The sequence below is a fragment of the Eretmochelys imbricata genome, chromosome 9 (assembly GCF_965152235.1).
Source record: "Eretmochelys imbricata isolate rEreImb1 chromosome 9, rEreImb1.hap1, whole genome shotgun sequence".
NCBI lineage: Eukaryota > Metazoa > Chordata > Testudines > Cheloniidae > Eretmochelys > Eretmochelys imbricata.
The window spans coordinates 56,395,776-56,412,763 of record NC_135580.1 but is presented as its reverse complement, the minus strand read 5'-3'; the positions used below and the strand labels follow the sequence as shown (position 1 = coordinate 56,412,763).

At 48.8% G+C, this 16,988-nt stretch overlaps 1 protein-coding gene across 1 annotated transcript in view; it reads left to right on the top strand.

The window, feature by feature from the left end:
• Positions 1-13,625: 13,625 nt before the first annotated feature.
• Positions 13,626-16,988, top strand: part of ERFE (erythroferrone) — a 33,171-nt gene continuing 29,808 nt past the window's right edge. The window contains exon 1 of the mRNA XM_077826887.1: positions 13,626-14,472. Within this exon, the coding sequence (XP_077683013.1) occupies positions 14,278-14,472 (195 nt within the window). The 5' untranslated portion in view covers positions 13,626-14,277. The remainder of the gene's footprint in view (positions 14,473-16,988) is intronic.

Genomic DNA, 16,988 nt, shown 5'->3' with positions numbered 1-16,988 from the left:
CCCCTCCTGGAGCCAGCACCCCATACAGCCTCCTGTACCCCAACACTCAGCCCCAACTTGGAGCCCTCCCGCACCCAAACTCCCTCCCAGAGACTGCATTGTGCACCCCCTCCTGCACCCCAACCCCAGCCCTGAGGCCCCTCCCAGAGCCAGCACCCCATACCCCCTTGTGCACCTCAGCACTCAGCCCCAGTCTGGAGCCCCCTCCTGCACCCAAACTCCCTCCCAGAGCTTGCACCCCTCACCCCCTCCTGCACCCCAACCCCCTGCCCCAGGCTCAGGCCAGAGCCCTCTCCCACACTCCAAACCCCTCAGCCCCAGCCCAGAGTCTGCACTCCCTCCCGCACCCCAACTCCCTGCCTCAGCACGGTGAAAGTGAGTGAGAGTGTGGGAGAGCGAATGATGGAGGATGGAGTGAGCAGGGTGGGGCCTCAGGGGAGGGGCGGGGTAGATCCTGGGTTGCACTTAAATTCAGAAAGTGATCTTGTGTCTAAAACGGTTGGAGACCACTGGATTAGAGGTAATAAGCCCTCCTGCTGTACAGTGACACCTGCTGGGAGCAGTCAACATTACATACTGAAATCCCTAGGCCTAGCTCATGAAATGGGCTTGAAATACAGCTCTTCCATGGCAATGGTGGGTTTGATTTTGTAATTTGTCTTTTTCCCGTTGCTTTCGTTGCTAAGTCCTGTGAGGCTCCTGCAGGCTCCGCCTGCATATATACTGAGAGTAGGAAAAAAGATAACCCAAACTGATGTGGACTAGACGCTTGAGCCAAACTCTGCCATCAAGAGAATCCGAATCTGAAACTGGATTTCTGTAGCAACACAGGAAGCATGCCGAGTGGAACCCTGGTGAAGCCTGTCCTGTGTGTGCACCTTGAGTGTTATCGGAAGTGATAGCCAGAATGTTCCATACAATGTGTGAGACTCATTTTATTTAGTGGTCTCTATGCCATGGCCCTAACTAGTCCAGACCATTCAGACAGCCTCAGCCCAATACTGAGTCAGCTGCTGCTTTAGTAGAAAGGAGTCGTGTTTTTGCTTCCACCATCTGCACTTAGCTCTTAGTGATGCTAATGAGCAGAGAGAAAAGGGCCTGGTAATTGGTCATTTCTTTTATTTTTTTGCTGTCTGCAAGTAAGTCATTTCTTTCAAACTGTTTCTTTCACCTACAACCCGGGTTCAAAGCCTACAGCTGAGCACTTGTCAGTCCTGTCTTCCACATTCACTGAGTGTTGTGCTATGGGGCCACATTTTGTTCTCAGTTACATCAGTGAAATACAGAGTGCCTCCACTGACTTCACTGGGTCACTTTGGAGTTACACTAGTGAAACTGAGAGCAGCCATTGGCCCATCAAGAGTCTGAAGACAGCAAAGCAGTCTCTGTGGGGGCCCCTCTCACAGAGTCAGGCTATGATTTAGCCATGTCATCTCCACTGATGCTGCTAAATCCTCCCGTGCTGCTTTATCTATCACCCTGACTCAGCTCAACCTGGGATCACCAGCTCCCTCTCCAAACAAACCTCCTGGAGAAGGTTCAGAGAAGAGCCTCTCCACCAAAACCCTTTTGGGGTGGGTCATCCCCAGTCAGTGAGACCCAGGGTTTGTCTACACTGCAGCTGGCAGGTATGATTCTCATCTTGGGCCTGTCAAGGTTCCTTCCCCACTCTGAACTCTAGGGTACAGATGTGGGGACCTGCATGAAAGACCCCTGAAGCTTATTCTTACTAGCTTAGGTTAAAAACTTCCCCAAGGTACAAACGTTGCCTTGTCCTTGAACCCTATGCTGCCACCACCAAGCATGTTAAACAAAGAACAGGGAAAGAGCCCACTTAGAGACGTCTTCCCCCAAAATATCTCCCCAAGCCCTACACCCCCTTTCCTGGGGAAGGCTTGATAAAAATCCTCACCAATTTGTACAGGTGAACACAGACCCAAACCCTTGGATCTTAAGAACAATGAAAAAGCAATCAGGTTCTTAAAAGAAGAATTTTAATTAAAGAAACGGTAAAAGAATCACCTCTGTAAAAATCAGGATGGTAAATACCTTACAGGGTAATCAGATTCAAAACATAGAGAATCCCTCTAGGCAAAACCTTAAGTTACAAAAAGACACAAAAACAGGAATATACATTCCATTCAGCACAGTGTATTTTACCAGCCATTAAACAAAAGGAAATCTAACGCATTTCTAGCTAGATTACTTACTAACTTACTTAACAGAGTTTCTGAGACTGCATTCCTGATCTGTTCCCAGCAAAAAGCATCACACAGACAGACTGACCCTTTGTTTCCCCTCCTCCAGCTTTGAAAGTATCTTGTCTCCTCATTGGTCATTTTGGTCAGGTGCCAGCGAGGTTATTTTAGCTTCTTAACCCTTTACAGGTGAAAGGGTTTTGCCTCTGACCAGGAGGGATTTTCTAGCACTGTATACCCTTTATTTTTATGACAGGGCCAATGAACACACAATAGCTCTGTTTGAGCTAGCACATAAAATAGCAGCGTGGCTAGCTGCCTGAGGACAGACCCAGGATCCCCAGCCTGAGTTGTGCTTGGGTGGTTGCCTGAGCCACCCTCAGGCCATGGTGTCCAGGCTGCTAATTTTGGGTGCTAGCATGAGCAGAGCTAAAGCGTGTATGTCAACCTGAGCCAGGAATTACACCTCCAGCTGCTGCTGACATTAGCAACATTTGCCACAATATTTTTGCCAAATGTTCATCGAAGCTTCAAGTGAATCATGGTGTTGTTGTTAAATGTAACATTTGGAAAATGACTTTGATAAAAATAACAGCAGACAATTTTGAGAAAAAATTTCGGAGCCTGCAAGACGGCAACAACTTTGAAATATTGCTGTTTTCTGCACCATTTTCCTGGGTTTTGAGCAGCCCATGGCCAGATCCCAGTCATCCTGCTCACAACAGGCTGCAAACCTACTCCGGGGTGGGAACTGACCAAGTGTGCGATCACGCTCCATGGTACCTCTCTAACCAAGGTAATGGTGAATGGCTACCATACTAGACAATATTTCTTTCGGCATGGCTGTTGGGAGCTGACAGCTCTCTGCAGCACAGTAACAGCCATGCAGCATTGGATGTGCTCAGCAGAATTGTTTCAGAATGTTCCTAGTGAAATAAAAATTTATCGTGTAAAAATAAAGGGTGCAGTGTTCAACTTTGCGAGGCTCATGTTCAGTGTATTTAGGAGGAAAGGCAAAGGTAGCACTAAACCACCTTTATGTCTCCCTGCCCATCCTGGGCTGGCCAGGGGCCAAACTGGTGGCTGGCACAACTTAGAGGAGTCACAGGACTGCTCTAAGTTGCAAGAGCTAGAATGGTCCTCTCGCAATGCTGTTGCTGGCCAGACAGCAATAAGGCACAGCTGACCCTGACATGCTTCCTGTGCTAGTCCAGGATTCTGCCAGCTCTGTAATCAGTAATGGGCTCTTTGTGGCAGCTTTAAAGGCATTACGTGCTGCTCTGGCAACACATGGACCTCAGCAGCTCCAAGGATCTGGCTCCAAATGTTCAGTTTGTGCAGCAATGTTGCTAACCAGGTTATGATCATTTTAGGGGATCTGAGGTCCCAATTTGTATCCAGTTTAAGCAGGCATCTCCAGAGTCAGATAACTGGCACTAATGTGTCTCACCATTTACTCTTCTTACCATGTTTGCAAACTGAACTGAAGCACTGTTTCAGAGCACAGCAGAAAATAAACAGCTCTCCCCTGGCTCTATTGCTGTATTGTTTTCTTTCCAATGTCACTCCTCTGCCTGCAGCTCAGGGCCTTCTTCCTACAGTGCACTGGGGCCTGCAATGAGATGCTCGCCCTCTTTGTCACCTGTCACCTTTCCTACCTACTGCTATTGAAATAGTACTACTATGGAAATAGTGTGCCCTGCGCTGGCTCTGGCTTAGTGCTGTGTCTGCACTGGCCCCTTGTTACCAGACTCAGGTACCTAGTCCATATTAGAACAGAGTCATGGCCTGCAGGGCTGGCACTGTGCTCCACACCCAAACCACTGAAAGCTGCATGGTGGCAATGGGGAGAGAACCAGGCTATGCCCACCTCAAAGGCACAGGCCTCTGCCACATTAGCTGAAGGTGAATCTGCCAGTCTGAAACAGCACAGTGGAGCAGTTCTGATTCCATCCACTAAAGGGCAGTGGTCTTTCTTTCATTCCTGCACCACCATCAACCCACACGGAGTTCATGCATTGCAAAATATGATATAATCTGTAGTTTGTGTAACACATCTTTAATCCTACCTGGAGGAATCACAGGACTTTCACAGGCTGAGCACCCTGCAGCCCCTGATTCAGTACGGTCTAGATGGTGGCAATATTGCCCTTTCTCAGACAGAATATATTAAAGGATGTTTACTCACCACCTGGCTAAGACTTGAGATACTTAGGATGGAAGAATCCCATGCACCGCTACAGACTAGGGACCGACTGGCTAGGCAGCAGTTCTGCAGAAAAGGACCTGGGGATTTCAGTGGATGAGAAGCTGGATATGAGTCAGCAGTGTGCTCTTGTTGCCAAGAAGGCCAATGGCATATTGGGCTGCATTAGTAGGAGCATTGCCAGCAGATAGAGGGAAGTGATTATTCCCCTGTATTTGGCACTGGTGAGGCCACATCTGGAGTATTGTGTTCAGTTTTGGGCCCCCCACTACAGAAAGGATGTGAACAAATTGGAGAGAGTCCAGCGGAGGGCAACGAAAATGATCAGGGGTCTGGCGCACATGACTTACGAGGAGAGGCTGAGGGAACTGGGATGTTTAGTCTGCAGAAGAGAAGAGTGAGTGATAGCTGCTTTCAACTACCTGAAGGGGGGTTCCAAAGAGGATGGGTCTTGGCTGTTCTCATGGTGGCAGATGACAGAACAAGAAGTAATGGTCTCAAGTTGTAGTGGGGGAGGTCTAGGTTGGATATTAGGAAAAACTATTTCACTAGGAGGATTGGTGAAGTGCTGGAATGGGTTACCTAGGGATGTGGTGGAATTTCCATCCTTAGAGGCTTTTAAGGCCTGGCTTGACACAGCCCTGGCTGGGATGATTTAGTTGGTGTTGGTTCTGCTTTGAGCAGGGGGTTGGACTAGATGACCTGAGGTCTCTTCCAACCCTAATCGTCTATGAGTCTATAAAAAAGGGACCGCTGCTTGGGCATGACAGTCCTGGGCCTGTTTTAAAAAATGCCACATCACTTGAGACAGCTGAACTAGCACCAGCAACTCCTGTAGAGTTCCCCACCCCCGGAGCAAGCAGCAGTGTAGTGTGCTCGTTGTGCACTCTGTGCTCTTGCTTTCCTGTCCCTGTGGATAAGGTGAGTGTGCTCCCTCATCCCCACACAGATACTGATGGTGCCCCACTCAGCCAGAAATCAAACCTCCTACCTGGTCACTGCTAGGAGAGATGGAGAGCTTGCCAGAGTCATTGTACTGCCGTGTCCATTGTGTGATGGGTTTTCCCTGCTTTCGGGGTGCCACTTGATATACTGGAGTCCCACTGAGCCTGCCCGTTCCACCAGCCTGGGCTCTCTCACCCTATCTTGCTGATCCAGCCCTCAAGCCTCCTCTAGCACACCCTCTACCTCCTCTAGGTAAGGACATGCACAGCTGCAGAGAGACACAGACACTGAGATCAGCTCTGCGTGGGAAGAATCAGGTTGGGGACTGCCTAAGTGCACACCCTCTCTGGAGCGTAAACCCAAAATTGTATTGTCTTGCACTGCACAGAGATCTGTACAGCATATGCTAATGAAAATCGCCCCCCCAACCCAATGTGGAAGAAAATATGTAGAGTTTTTTGCCCTCCACCTCCCCACCCCCATGAATTGCACAAACTGGGTTTCAGAAAACAAAACAAGTTTATTAACTACAAAGGATAGATTTTAAGTGATTATAAGGGATAGCAAACAGATCAAAGTAGATTACTGAGCAAACAAAGCAAACACGCAAACTAAGCTTAATACACTAAGGAAACCGGCTACAAGCAATAATTTCTCATCCCAAATGCTATTTTAAGCAGGTTACAGGGATTCTTGCAGACAAACTTCTTTTGTTTGCATCTTAGAACTCCAGATATTCCTTTCACAGGCCGGACATCTTGTAGCCTGATTCCAGTTCTTCCCCAGTTCAGTCTTAGGGCATGGCTACACTTGCAGATGTAGAGTGCCAGCCCTCAGAGACAGAAGCAGGGAAAGTGCTGCCGTGTGTTTACACTGTCAGCTGCAAGCGCAGTGGCGTGGCCACATTAGCAGCTCTTGCAATGCCACAGAGAGCAGTGTATTGTGGTAGCTATCCCAGCATGCAAGTGGCTGCAGTGTGCTTTTCAAATGGGGGCGGGGGGGTGGAGTGTGACAGGGAGTGTCTTGTGTGTATGTGGGGGGAGAGACAGTGTGTTTTGCGGGGCAGAGAGTGTGCCAGCATGCTTTCTTGTAAGTTCAGACATCAGCCTCCCCTCCCCTCCCCCCCCACACACATGCCTGCCTCGGCAGCAGCAGCATTCCACAGTAATGGTTTGCTTTGTCCCGGAGCAGATAAGCATAGAATCATAGAATCATAGAATATCAGGGTTGGAAGGGACCCCTGAAGGTCATCTAGTCCAACCCCCTGCTCGAAGCAGGACCAATTCCCAGTTAAATCATCCCAGCCAGGGCTTTGTCAAGCCTGACCTTAAAAATATCTAAGGAAGGAGATTCTACCACCTCCCTAGGTAACGCATTCCAGTGTTTCACCACCCTCTTAGTGAAAAAGTTTTTCCTAATATCCAATTTAAACCTCCCCCACTGCAACTTGAGACCATTACTCCTTGTTCTGTCATCTGCTACCATTGAGAACACAGTCTAGAGCCATCCTCTTTGGAACCCCCTTTCAGGTAGTTGAAAGCAGCTATCAAATCCCCCCTCATTCTTCTCTTCTGCAGGCTAAACAATCCCAGCTCCCTCAGCCTCTCCTCATAAGTCATGTGTTCTAGACCCCTAATCATTTTTGTTGCCCTTTGCTGGACTCTCTCCAATTTATCCACATCCTTCTTGTGGTGTGGGGCCCAAAACTGGACACAGTACTCCAGATGAGGCCTCACCAATGTCGAATAGAGGGGAACGATCACGTCCCTCGATCTGCTCGCTATGCCCCTACTTATACATCCCAAAATGCCATTGGCCTTCTTGGCAACAAGGGCACACTGCTGACTCATATCCAGCTTCTCGTCCACTGTCACCCCTAGGTCCTTTTCCGCAGAACTGCTGCCTAGCCATTCGGTCCCTAGTCTGTAGCGGTGCATTGGATTCTTCCATCCTAAGTGCAGGACCCTGCACTTATCCTTATTGAACCTCATCAGATTTCTTTTGGCCCAATCCTCCAATTTGTCTAGGTCCTTCTGTATCCTATCCCTCCCCTCCAGCGTATCTACCACTCCTCCCAGTTTAGTATCATCCGCAAATTTGCTGAGAGTGCAATCCACACCATCGTCCAGATCATTTATGAAGATATTGAACAAAACCGGCCCCAGGACCGACCCTTGGGGCACTCCACTTGATACCGGCTGCCAACTAGACATGGAGCCATTGATCACTACCCGTTCAGCCCGACAATCTAGCCAGCTTTCTACCCACCTTATAGTGCATTCATCCAGCCCATACTTCCTTAACTTGCTGACAAGAATACTGTGGCAGACCATGTCAAAAGCTTTGCTAAAGTCCAGAAACAATACATCCACTGCTTTCCCTTCATCCACAGAACCAGTAATCTCATCATAAAAGGCGATTAGATTAGTCAGGCATGACCTTCCCTTGGTGAATCCATGCTGGCTGTTCCTGATCACTTTCCTCTCATGCAAGTACTTCAAGATTGATTCTTTGAGGACCTGCTCCATGATTTTTCCAGGGACTGAGGTGAGGCTGACTGGCCTGTAGTTCCCAGGATCCTCCTTCTTCCCTTTTTTAAAGATTGGCACTACATTAGCCTTTTTCCAGTCATCCGGGACTTCCTCGGTTCGCCACGAGTTTTCAAAGATAATGGCCAATGCTGGCTGTCAGAAACGGAACTTTGAAAGGGGATATCCCCATGCCTGCAGCCAAGTTCAAAACAATGACAACAGTGGCCACCTGACTTCAAGGGATTATGGGACATTTCTGGAGGCCAATCACAGTGCAGTAATGCAACACATCGTCCACACTGACACCCGGGCATTTCAGCCAGGGCTTCTCATGGAGGTGGATTACCAGGGATGCTCCAGCTGCACAGTCCAGGCGCTCTAAGTGCCTTGCCAGTGTGGACACCTCAGGAGTTAGGGTGCCCGGGGCTGATTTAATGTGCTCTAACTTGCAAGTGTACCCAAGGCCTTAGGTGTTTTTAGCAGTCATCTTGGGCGGGGATTCAGTGAAGAACCGATGCTGATTAACTCACTTCCCAGCCTTAAATAGGATTTATATATGGTGGGAATCCTTTGTTTCCCAGTTTGATCCCCACCCCCTACTAGTGGAAAAATACCAGCAGTTTAAGATGGTGTCCAGTACCAAGTGACATGATCACATGACCCTGCAGTGTCAAAGCAGCATCCCAGAAAGCTTCTCAGGGTGGTGGGATCTTCAAAGACCTATTGTTTTCCCTAATGGTTTATTGACTAACCAGCCAGACTGATTGCATTTTGTCTGGTGGGTGTTCCACAGATGCGAACACTTTTGCAACTGATCGTCAATATTCTTAACTTCAGATACAGAAATGATACATGCATGCAAATAGGATAATCACATTCAGTAAATCATAACCTTTCTAATAATATCGCACATGACTCATCTTGCATAAAACATACCTTATTTATGTCATATTCATATCATAACAATATCTCTATGAAAAATATAGGGCATAGTGTCACACATGGATTAGGGTGTGTTCCAAAACCCCTGCTTGGAAAGGCTGCTGCAGGCCCCCCATCCCTACCCCAGCAGTCACAGGTGAGTTATCACAGCCCTGCAGCTGCCAGTGATTGTACCTTTTTTTGATGCATTTAATAGAGATATTTCAAGACTCCTTTGAATGCCCTGCATTCCATCCCCTCCCCGCGAAGCTTGTCTGCTTTACAGCCTGCAAACAACAGAGCCAAGTGTCCAGGCCATATGTGGGACATACTCACAGCTCATTTTACATGCGCTGCAAACCCTTTGGACCCCAGAGGAGGTAACCGAGGCAAAGGTATTTTGCTCCTCTTCACCCTGTCCCACTGACAGCTGGCAAGCAGCCTGCCATAGCATACAGGAAACCATCTCCCTATGCTCAGCTGTCCCTCCCTGGGCTGACCAGGCTTGTGTATGGTGGGAAGACACTGCCAGCGTTTGGTTGGGTTAGTTTCACTTGGTTACTGACTGCTGGGCCTCAAGGGGGAGTCCCATAGACAGGCAAGAGGCCACACGTTGACTTTCCATCCACACTGCTTTGCTTTCAGGGATGGCTGGAGGTTTCATTCCCATGACTTCATCTGCAAGGTTCTTCCCTCTGACGGGGAGCGAGAACGAACAGCTTGGCTACATCAGTCTGCTGGGAGCTGTGGGCCAAGACAGTGACACGAGAGTTCAAGAATGAGGATTAGATTTCACTGGAGCGTGAAGGAGAGGAAGGGGAAGACTCCAGCTTTCTTTACTCCCCTCCCCCGGTGCCCTTTACATTTCCATGCATCCGTCCCATCTGAGCCTCTTCAAAGGTGCCCAACAACACAGCCCCTAATGTTTAAACTAACTGGTTGATTTATGAGGAAGGGAGACTTAAAAATTGAGTGTTGGTCTCTATCTATGCAGGGTCTGCTTTCAGAATGACCTTTGACCACTATGATACTGCAGAAGGCCACTCCAGTGGTCAGACTGGACTATTCTCATACACCAAGCATGGGTAATAATACTGTCTCAGCACTGTGCTGCAATCAGAACAGGCAAGTACTCTGCAGCCCTTCCACACCGGGCTATGGCATAGCTCAGAGATATCATTACATGTGGATTTGCTGGAGGACTAAACCAATTAGATCTGGCCCTCTGGCAGCCCCTATGACATCATTAATATTGCTCACTGTTTAGGAAAATAACTTGGTCCACATGGCAACAAGCCCAAGTCACCTCCATTAGCCTGCTGAACTGGACTCTAGCAACAGTGTCATCCTGTTGGAAGATTTTAATGATGTCACAGGTGCTATTACCAGACCGTGTCAGCTGGCTCATTCCACCTTGTTGCTCCAGGATGACCAAGTGCCTGACCCTAATGAAGAGGGGTTTGTAGGTCTAGAGATGGCTCCACTGGTACCCTATGGCACATGGAATTACTCTGCTTGCCAAGCCCACACTGTTTATTGAGCCACCGCTGTAAGGAGCTCTCACTAACATTCAGAATGTAGGAAACGTAGCTAGCCCTTGGCTAATGGTCTCTTGGGAACACCCTACTCTTAGTGTGCCAGGACCATGTCATGGAGAGTCACACTTGCAAACTATATCTTAGCAGAGTGTAAATTCACACACTGAAGCTATGCCTAAAATAGTGGGAGCCATGTGCAGTGCTTAATACAGCTGCTAAGTGTGAGTGAGAGCTACCCATGGATGCCCCAGGATTCCACAGGCACTGAGTGCAGGGAGAAAGAGATGTGCACTCTGGATGGCCATAGTCTGGGTGTGCAGCCCAAGTTGTCCTAGAATGCAGAGGCTGAGGACAATAACTTCTGAGGTAGCCGAGAGTGAGAGAAACAGACCACTGATGTCAAGGAAAAGATTCCCATCAACATCCATGGGATTTGGCTCAGTCCCTTATGGTGCAGCAAGCCAAGAGGATTGAGAAGAGCATAGGACATAAGCAAGGGTGTGGGGAGGACAAAGAACTTGAACTTGGTGTGATAAGAGCCAAGGGGGCAGGGAAGGGAGTCAGAGTAACTGGTGGAAAGATGAGCGTAGCTGCAGTATTTTTGACAGTGTGGAGAGAGAAGAGGGTGGCTGGAAAAGAGGTTACAGTAATCATGGCAGGAGATGGCCAAAGGCTGGCCAAGGCTTATAGCAGCAGGGGGAGTGAGGACAGGGCATACTTTGAGCTGACACAGAGCACAGCTGAACAAAGGCATTGGTGGGTTTTGATTGCTATGCATTGTTGTCTATTTATCACTGGTCATTATTTATTCCAACATGTTTGGGCTCCAGGTTGTTCATGCACTATTTGACAAGGCACTGTTTGTGTAGTATGATGAGTTACTGTCACAGGATGGCTGGCCCCATTAAATGAAGCAGGTCCAGCGCCTCTGTGCCAGGATAGGTGCCCCAGTTTGGTGAATTAAGAAGGTGGGGTGGCACCTTCTTAATTTCTATAAAGGATCAGGGACAAACAAAGGGACAAGGTCCTTTAAGGAAGCTGTTGGTTTCTGGAGGCAAGGCTGAAGAGCAGCAGAGGGGATTGCCCGTTGAGTTCCCTGAGCCAGGGTAGTAGGGCTGAAGGCAGGAGGAGCAAGGAGGGACTTACCTGGTGATGTGTCCATGCTGGAGAGCTAGGAAAGGATACTGGAACAGGGGGATTGATGGCAGCTCCCCTGCTGAAGAGGCACTCCCAGTCGAGAGGCTGGGGAGTGCAGGTTTCTATGGGAAGAGTGGGCTGGCAGCAGGACAGGAGAAGGCCAGAGATGTGCCTGTGTGTGGTGGCAGATGCCAGAGTGTGGTATATGCTACATCAGTAGCCTAGATCTTGTGAGATTTTAAGGACCACATGCACTGGGGGTGAACCTGGGGGTGAGCCTGATTGGGGCCTTTCATTGTGGATTGTTAATTTTTGTAACAATCTGGCCTCAAGGAGGTATTATTAAGGGAAAAGAGAGCCTGTTGTGCCGGCCTTAGGGCCCAAGAGGGGATGTGGGATTTAATCCTGGTGTTAGTTCCCAGGCCACAAGGGGGTGCTCAAGGATAAGGGGGGACTCATGCACGGTCAAATCAGTCACATGCAGTGGTGGATTAGCCACTGGGACAACGGGGCCCATGCCCAGGGGCCCTGGCCAATTGGGGGGCCTTAGAAAAATGGGCACCCCCCTGCACTCCAACCTGCTCTGTCTACCTGGCGCTCCTGCCGGGGAGCAGGGTCGGGGCGTGGGAGCTTGTGCTGCTCCGCCTGCCTGGTGCTCCTGCCAGGGAGTGGGGGAACCTCCTGCGCCCCAACCCAATTTCCCTGGTAGGAACACTGGAGAGGAGGGTGGGAGAGACTGCAGGTGGAAGGGGTGGGGAGGGGCCCCCACTTGCTGTGGCCCAGGGTCTCACAAAGTGGTAATCTGCCTCCGGTCACATGATATGGTTTCTGCTCCCTGATTGGAACAACAAAAAGCTTTGGGGTTCCCCAATATGACTCAGGAGAAATCCTGGTTCTATTGACTTCAGTGGGGCTGGGATCCCACTTTCTATCTCTTTGGAGCCTTTAGAGGCTCCACTCTCTTGCTTCAAGCTAAGCATGTGTTTAAGTGCTTTGCTGATTGGAGCCAGGGTGCTCAGCACCTGGCAAGACTGACAGCCAAATGTGCTCATGTGTGGGATGAGCTCCCTGCTCCACAGCCACTGGCAAGCTCTGGCTCCAGTATTTTTGGTGTATATTTGATAAAATCCTTCTCTTCCCTGTGTGCTCCTGGGGGACCTGAGCCAGTTTTAACCCAAAGCCCATGTGGGTAAGAGAGACTACTGCTTCAGGGTTGGCACTAGACACTTCCATGCCCTAGGCAGGACTGACCCCACATTAGGATGGTTGGGCCAGAGCAATGTTGTCGTGGTAGCTCCAAGCCCTGGCCACTGTTGCTGCCCGGTCAGGAGAGGGGACTCCCTTAAAGGGTAAAGCCCTAGTGTGTCCCAGCTGCTGCAGGAAACTGAGCAGGTTAGAACTCCTCCTATGAGTTCAGCACCCACCAATGTGGCATATCCCTAGGTGCTCATGGTAACTGGAGGCCAGACCTCCCTTCGCTAATGAGTGGAGCAGCCTACGCCCATCCTATCCATAGCCAGCGAGGCACTGGCAGCTGGGTGCTCAGGATGGCCCATGGAAGGGCCTGGGGAGCTCAAGGGGGAAATGATGCAGCGCCTCCAGTTAGTAAATGGTGAAGTCAGCTGTCCTGAGCAGGAATACCCTATGGTCCTGCTGAAGCTTTGCTGAAGAATCACTTGCACAAAGCATGCAGAGCCCTGGATGCGGATAGTTCTTCGCTGGGAAACAGGGACCGTTGCCCCTCAGGATGAGCTGGTAGCTCCAGCCACAGCCAGACACACAGTGAGGGTCACTCAGATCACTGTGGGCTGAAAGGAGTCTAGAGGGTGCTGGCTGGGGATTTGCTTCAATCCCCTCGCTTGTGGCCCTCTCCACGAAAACTGCCTTGTACTTAGTGTGACTGGAGCCTCTGTGCACCTGTCCCTGGGTTCCCAGCTGCCAGTCTCTAGCTCATGGAGCCAGAGGCTGGAAATGGTTGCACCTAACACTTGGAGCCAGGAGGGGGCTCTCTGGCTCCCTGGAGTGCATGCGTGAAGCAGTGCCTATGAGGCGGGGAATTCAAGCTCATTAAAAAGAGTGGATGTAAGCAAGAATATCAGACTGAGACAGCCAAGGTCTGCTGCGCCAGGAGCAGTGCCCACAGAAACCCAGGGAGAGAGAGGGCAGTGCACCAGGCATGGGTGTCTCTCATGAGCCACAGATCCCAGCCAGGGCCAGGCTGGAGTGAGTGCCACCAGCAGAGAAACTGGGCATTCTCCTGGCCCCTCCAGCTGTGAAGGGAAGGAGCACACGAGAGCTGCTGGGCAGAGACCGTATTTACAGCTCCAAAGGCAGCCCAAGAAAGGAGGCAAGCAAGGGGGATAGCCCTCTCCCAGCTGAACTCAGCCCCAGCTGGTGGCTTTTTAAGCCCATGCCCAGACTCTTGGTCCAAGCTGTCACGTGCAGATTGGAGCAGGGAGTACTCTGAAGTACAGGGACATTTCTCTAAGGGATTCTTGAGCCTACACAATGTGTTTTCCCCTCACAAAGTAGGACGCATTGCCCTCTTCTGGGGTCAGGTGGCTCAGCTGTCGAGCACCAGCTGGCTGTTCTGCAAGGGCAACCCATCTCCTGAGCTGGTGCTGATGGGAGGACAGGCCTGACATTGGTGGAGTATCATCTCTTCTCCCAAACTCGCCATTCCTGACGGGACACAGTCTGATTTCTTCTTGCTCTTACGGGCAATGCCTGGCTCTGGGTGGCCATAGAAACTCTGGCTCCCTGAAAGAAAGGACCACCTCTTTGGTGCCCTGTGTTGAAGAATGGCTGGATACCTCCCTGCCAGCCGCTGGCTCCTATTACTGTGTGTGGGATTCCTGGCAGTGGCCTCATGCGTTGGCTCAGTGGGGTCGGAGAAACTTGGAAGCAGAAGAAGCCGGGAGAAGAAATCCCAGTGGAATGAGTATCCCACAAGGCAGGGAAAAAGCAGCATGCCTCTGCCAGCCTCTAACGACCCGGTAAGCACTTACTCTACCAGCACCTAGTTTAAGGGAATTGAGCAAAGATCTAAACTCAGAGCAACCAAAGCAGGAAAGTGGGTGATGTGCAGACAATCTAATTTCTGAGCTGAGTGAATGTGATTGCAAGTAAAATCTACTCAGGGAATTTGAGTTGTGTGATTACTTTTTTTTTTTTACACACACACACAGAGTGGGTAGGGATGGTTTTATGATCACTTTTTCACCTTTGGGTGATCACACTTGTTTATTGTCAATGAACAACTGACTTTTGAGAAAAGCATCGAGAATCTAGCACAAACCAAGCTCTCTGAAAGCAAGCCTGCTGGCTCATAAAATGTTAGCAAATGCCCCAAATTTTTCCAGATTTGTCATAAATATTTTGCACAGCAAACATTTTCTCAGCTCTGTTGAAAACATACAACCACAGAGTTTGTCTTGCAGCTTATAGGTTACAGCTGATCAACTGTGTCACATAAAAGAACTGCAGTGGGATTGACCTGTGATCCACCAGATCAGGAGTCTGTCTCCAAGTACAGATACGCCAGAGGCAGGGGCAAGAATCCTCATAATTATGGAGAGACAGTTTATTCCTTTCCCCAAGCAGTTAGTGACAGCTTATATCCTGAAACATTAGGTTTCAGAGACTTTCTAAAATTTTGTATGTTATCTAATGTCACCATTGATGTTGTTCTGATTAACTGTACAACCGTCTAATCATTTGTTCAATTCAGCTAAGCTCTTGGCCTCACTAATACCTTGTGGCAATGAGTTCCATAGATCAATTGTGCATTATACAAAAAAAATCCTTTGATTGCTTTTTAAATTGGCAGTCTTTCACTCCCAATGACTGTCCCTTTATTCTTATGTTACAAGAAGGTAATCGTGAGTTCCTGGTTGACAAATATCTGTGCTACTTTAAAAACAAATCCAGTGGGCCAAATGCAGGGGTGATGTGCAAAGGTGACTGTGTAAGTAGGTTTGTAGGAGGTTAAGATAATATAATTTAACCTGAGGGGCCAGGAGAAGGTGTAAATTATCCCAATTTAGACTCTAGTCCACTACCACCACATTTGCCTCAATAATTTGCCAACCCACATTCCTACATGAGTGCAGACAAGCTCTGAAGGATAAAACTGAATTGCTCTAAGAGGAGCCCTAAACGCCAGCCCTCACATATTCAATCTGTCCTATTGGATCAGCTGATGGACCAGGAGGCTCAGTCCGTATCCACCCAGAAATCTCTTTCCACTTATCTGCTCAAGCAGTTATTAAAGGTGCTATTGGCAGGGTTAAAGTCTCTCCTGGGCGAGAGGGCAAGAGCAGCGCTGCTCAGGAGAATGAATTTCCCACCCTCATTCCTCCGCTCTCAGATCAGGGGAAAGACGGAAGCTGTGTCCAGTAGTTTATGAATGGGTGGAAAACACATGGCTAGAGATGCCAGCTGTTACTATTTGACCGGGGTATTCTTTTATATCCCATCCGACCCCCGGGGGCCTTCTTTGGCCTCATTACAACAATGCCCACTGCACTGCGCTAGGGAGATACGTAAATGCCTTAAGTTGGATGAGCTGCATAGCTGGGGGAGCCCAGCTAAGGCAGCTTTGCGAATCAGTCAGCACAGAAACACATTAGCTGCTTAAAAAAATGTGTGGACCCTGGGGGCTCTGCCAGCAGGTCCTGCTCAGAGAGTCCAAAGTGCTGCACCAGCAATCTGAAAAGTGCCCCAGCTCACTGTGTATGCAAAAAGCTGTGAGGCTAGCCATACCGATGACTTGGGATCTTCAAGCTATTCCAAATTAGCAGCAGCAGTGCACAGAGCATTTGTTTAAAACACAAGGAACACAACACACTGGAGTCAGTGCAGTGGAGTTTATAGTGCTGCTCCAGGAGTGCACATTAAAAATTCAGATTCCATGATCATTCAGGCCTGTTCTTACCCAAAATTAACTTGCAACAAATCTCAGTGCTGGCCTGTTGGGTATGTAGGCTTGGAAGGATTAGAATTTTATTGGTAAATGTCAATAAATGTTGATTTTTGCCATACACACACAAACCAACAAAAAAGTATTTCCATTGATGATCACTGAAATTTACGGATAGGCAAAGTAAGAAAAATGCTGCTTGAGAAATTATTCGAGTTTTGATTTAAGGATATTCACATTGTATTGTTTGCCATGGGACGTTGACAATTTGTGTTTTAAGAGTTATAAAGCTTTAACATTTGGAATTGCAATGTCTGCTGGCAACAGCAGACACCCCTGCCATAATTTTATGCAAATGTGGACATTTAATGGTTAAAATGGTTAAAAATAAACATTGATATTATAAACTGAGTTCTGGCCCGCTTAATTATACACTTGGGCAATCAGCCTGTGTTACACCTTTTTTCTCGAGCTCTTCTGCTTCTCACTCAATTTGTAAGCACCTAGAGGGTTATAAGAAATAGTCAAGAACAAATCATGCCAAATCAACCTAATTTCCATCTTTGACAGGGTTAGTGGATAGAGGGGACG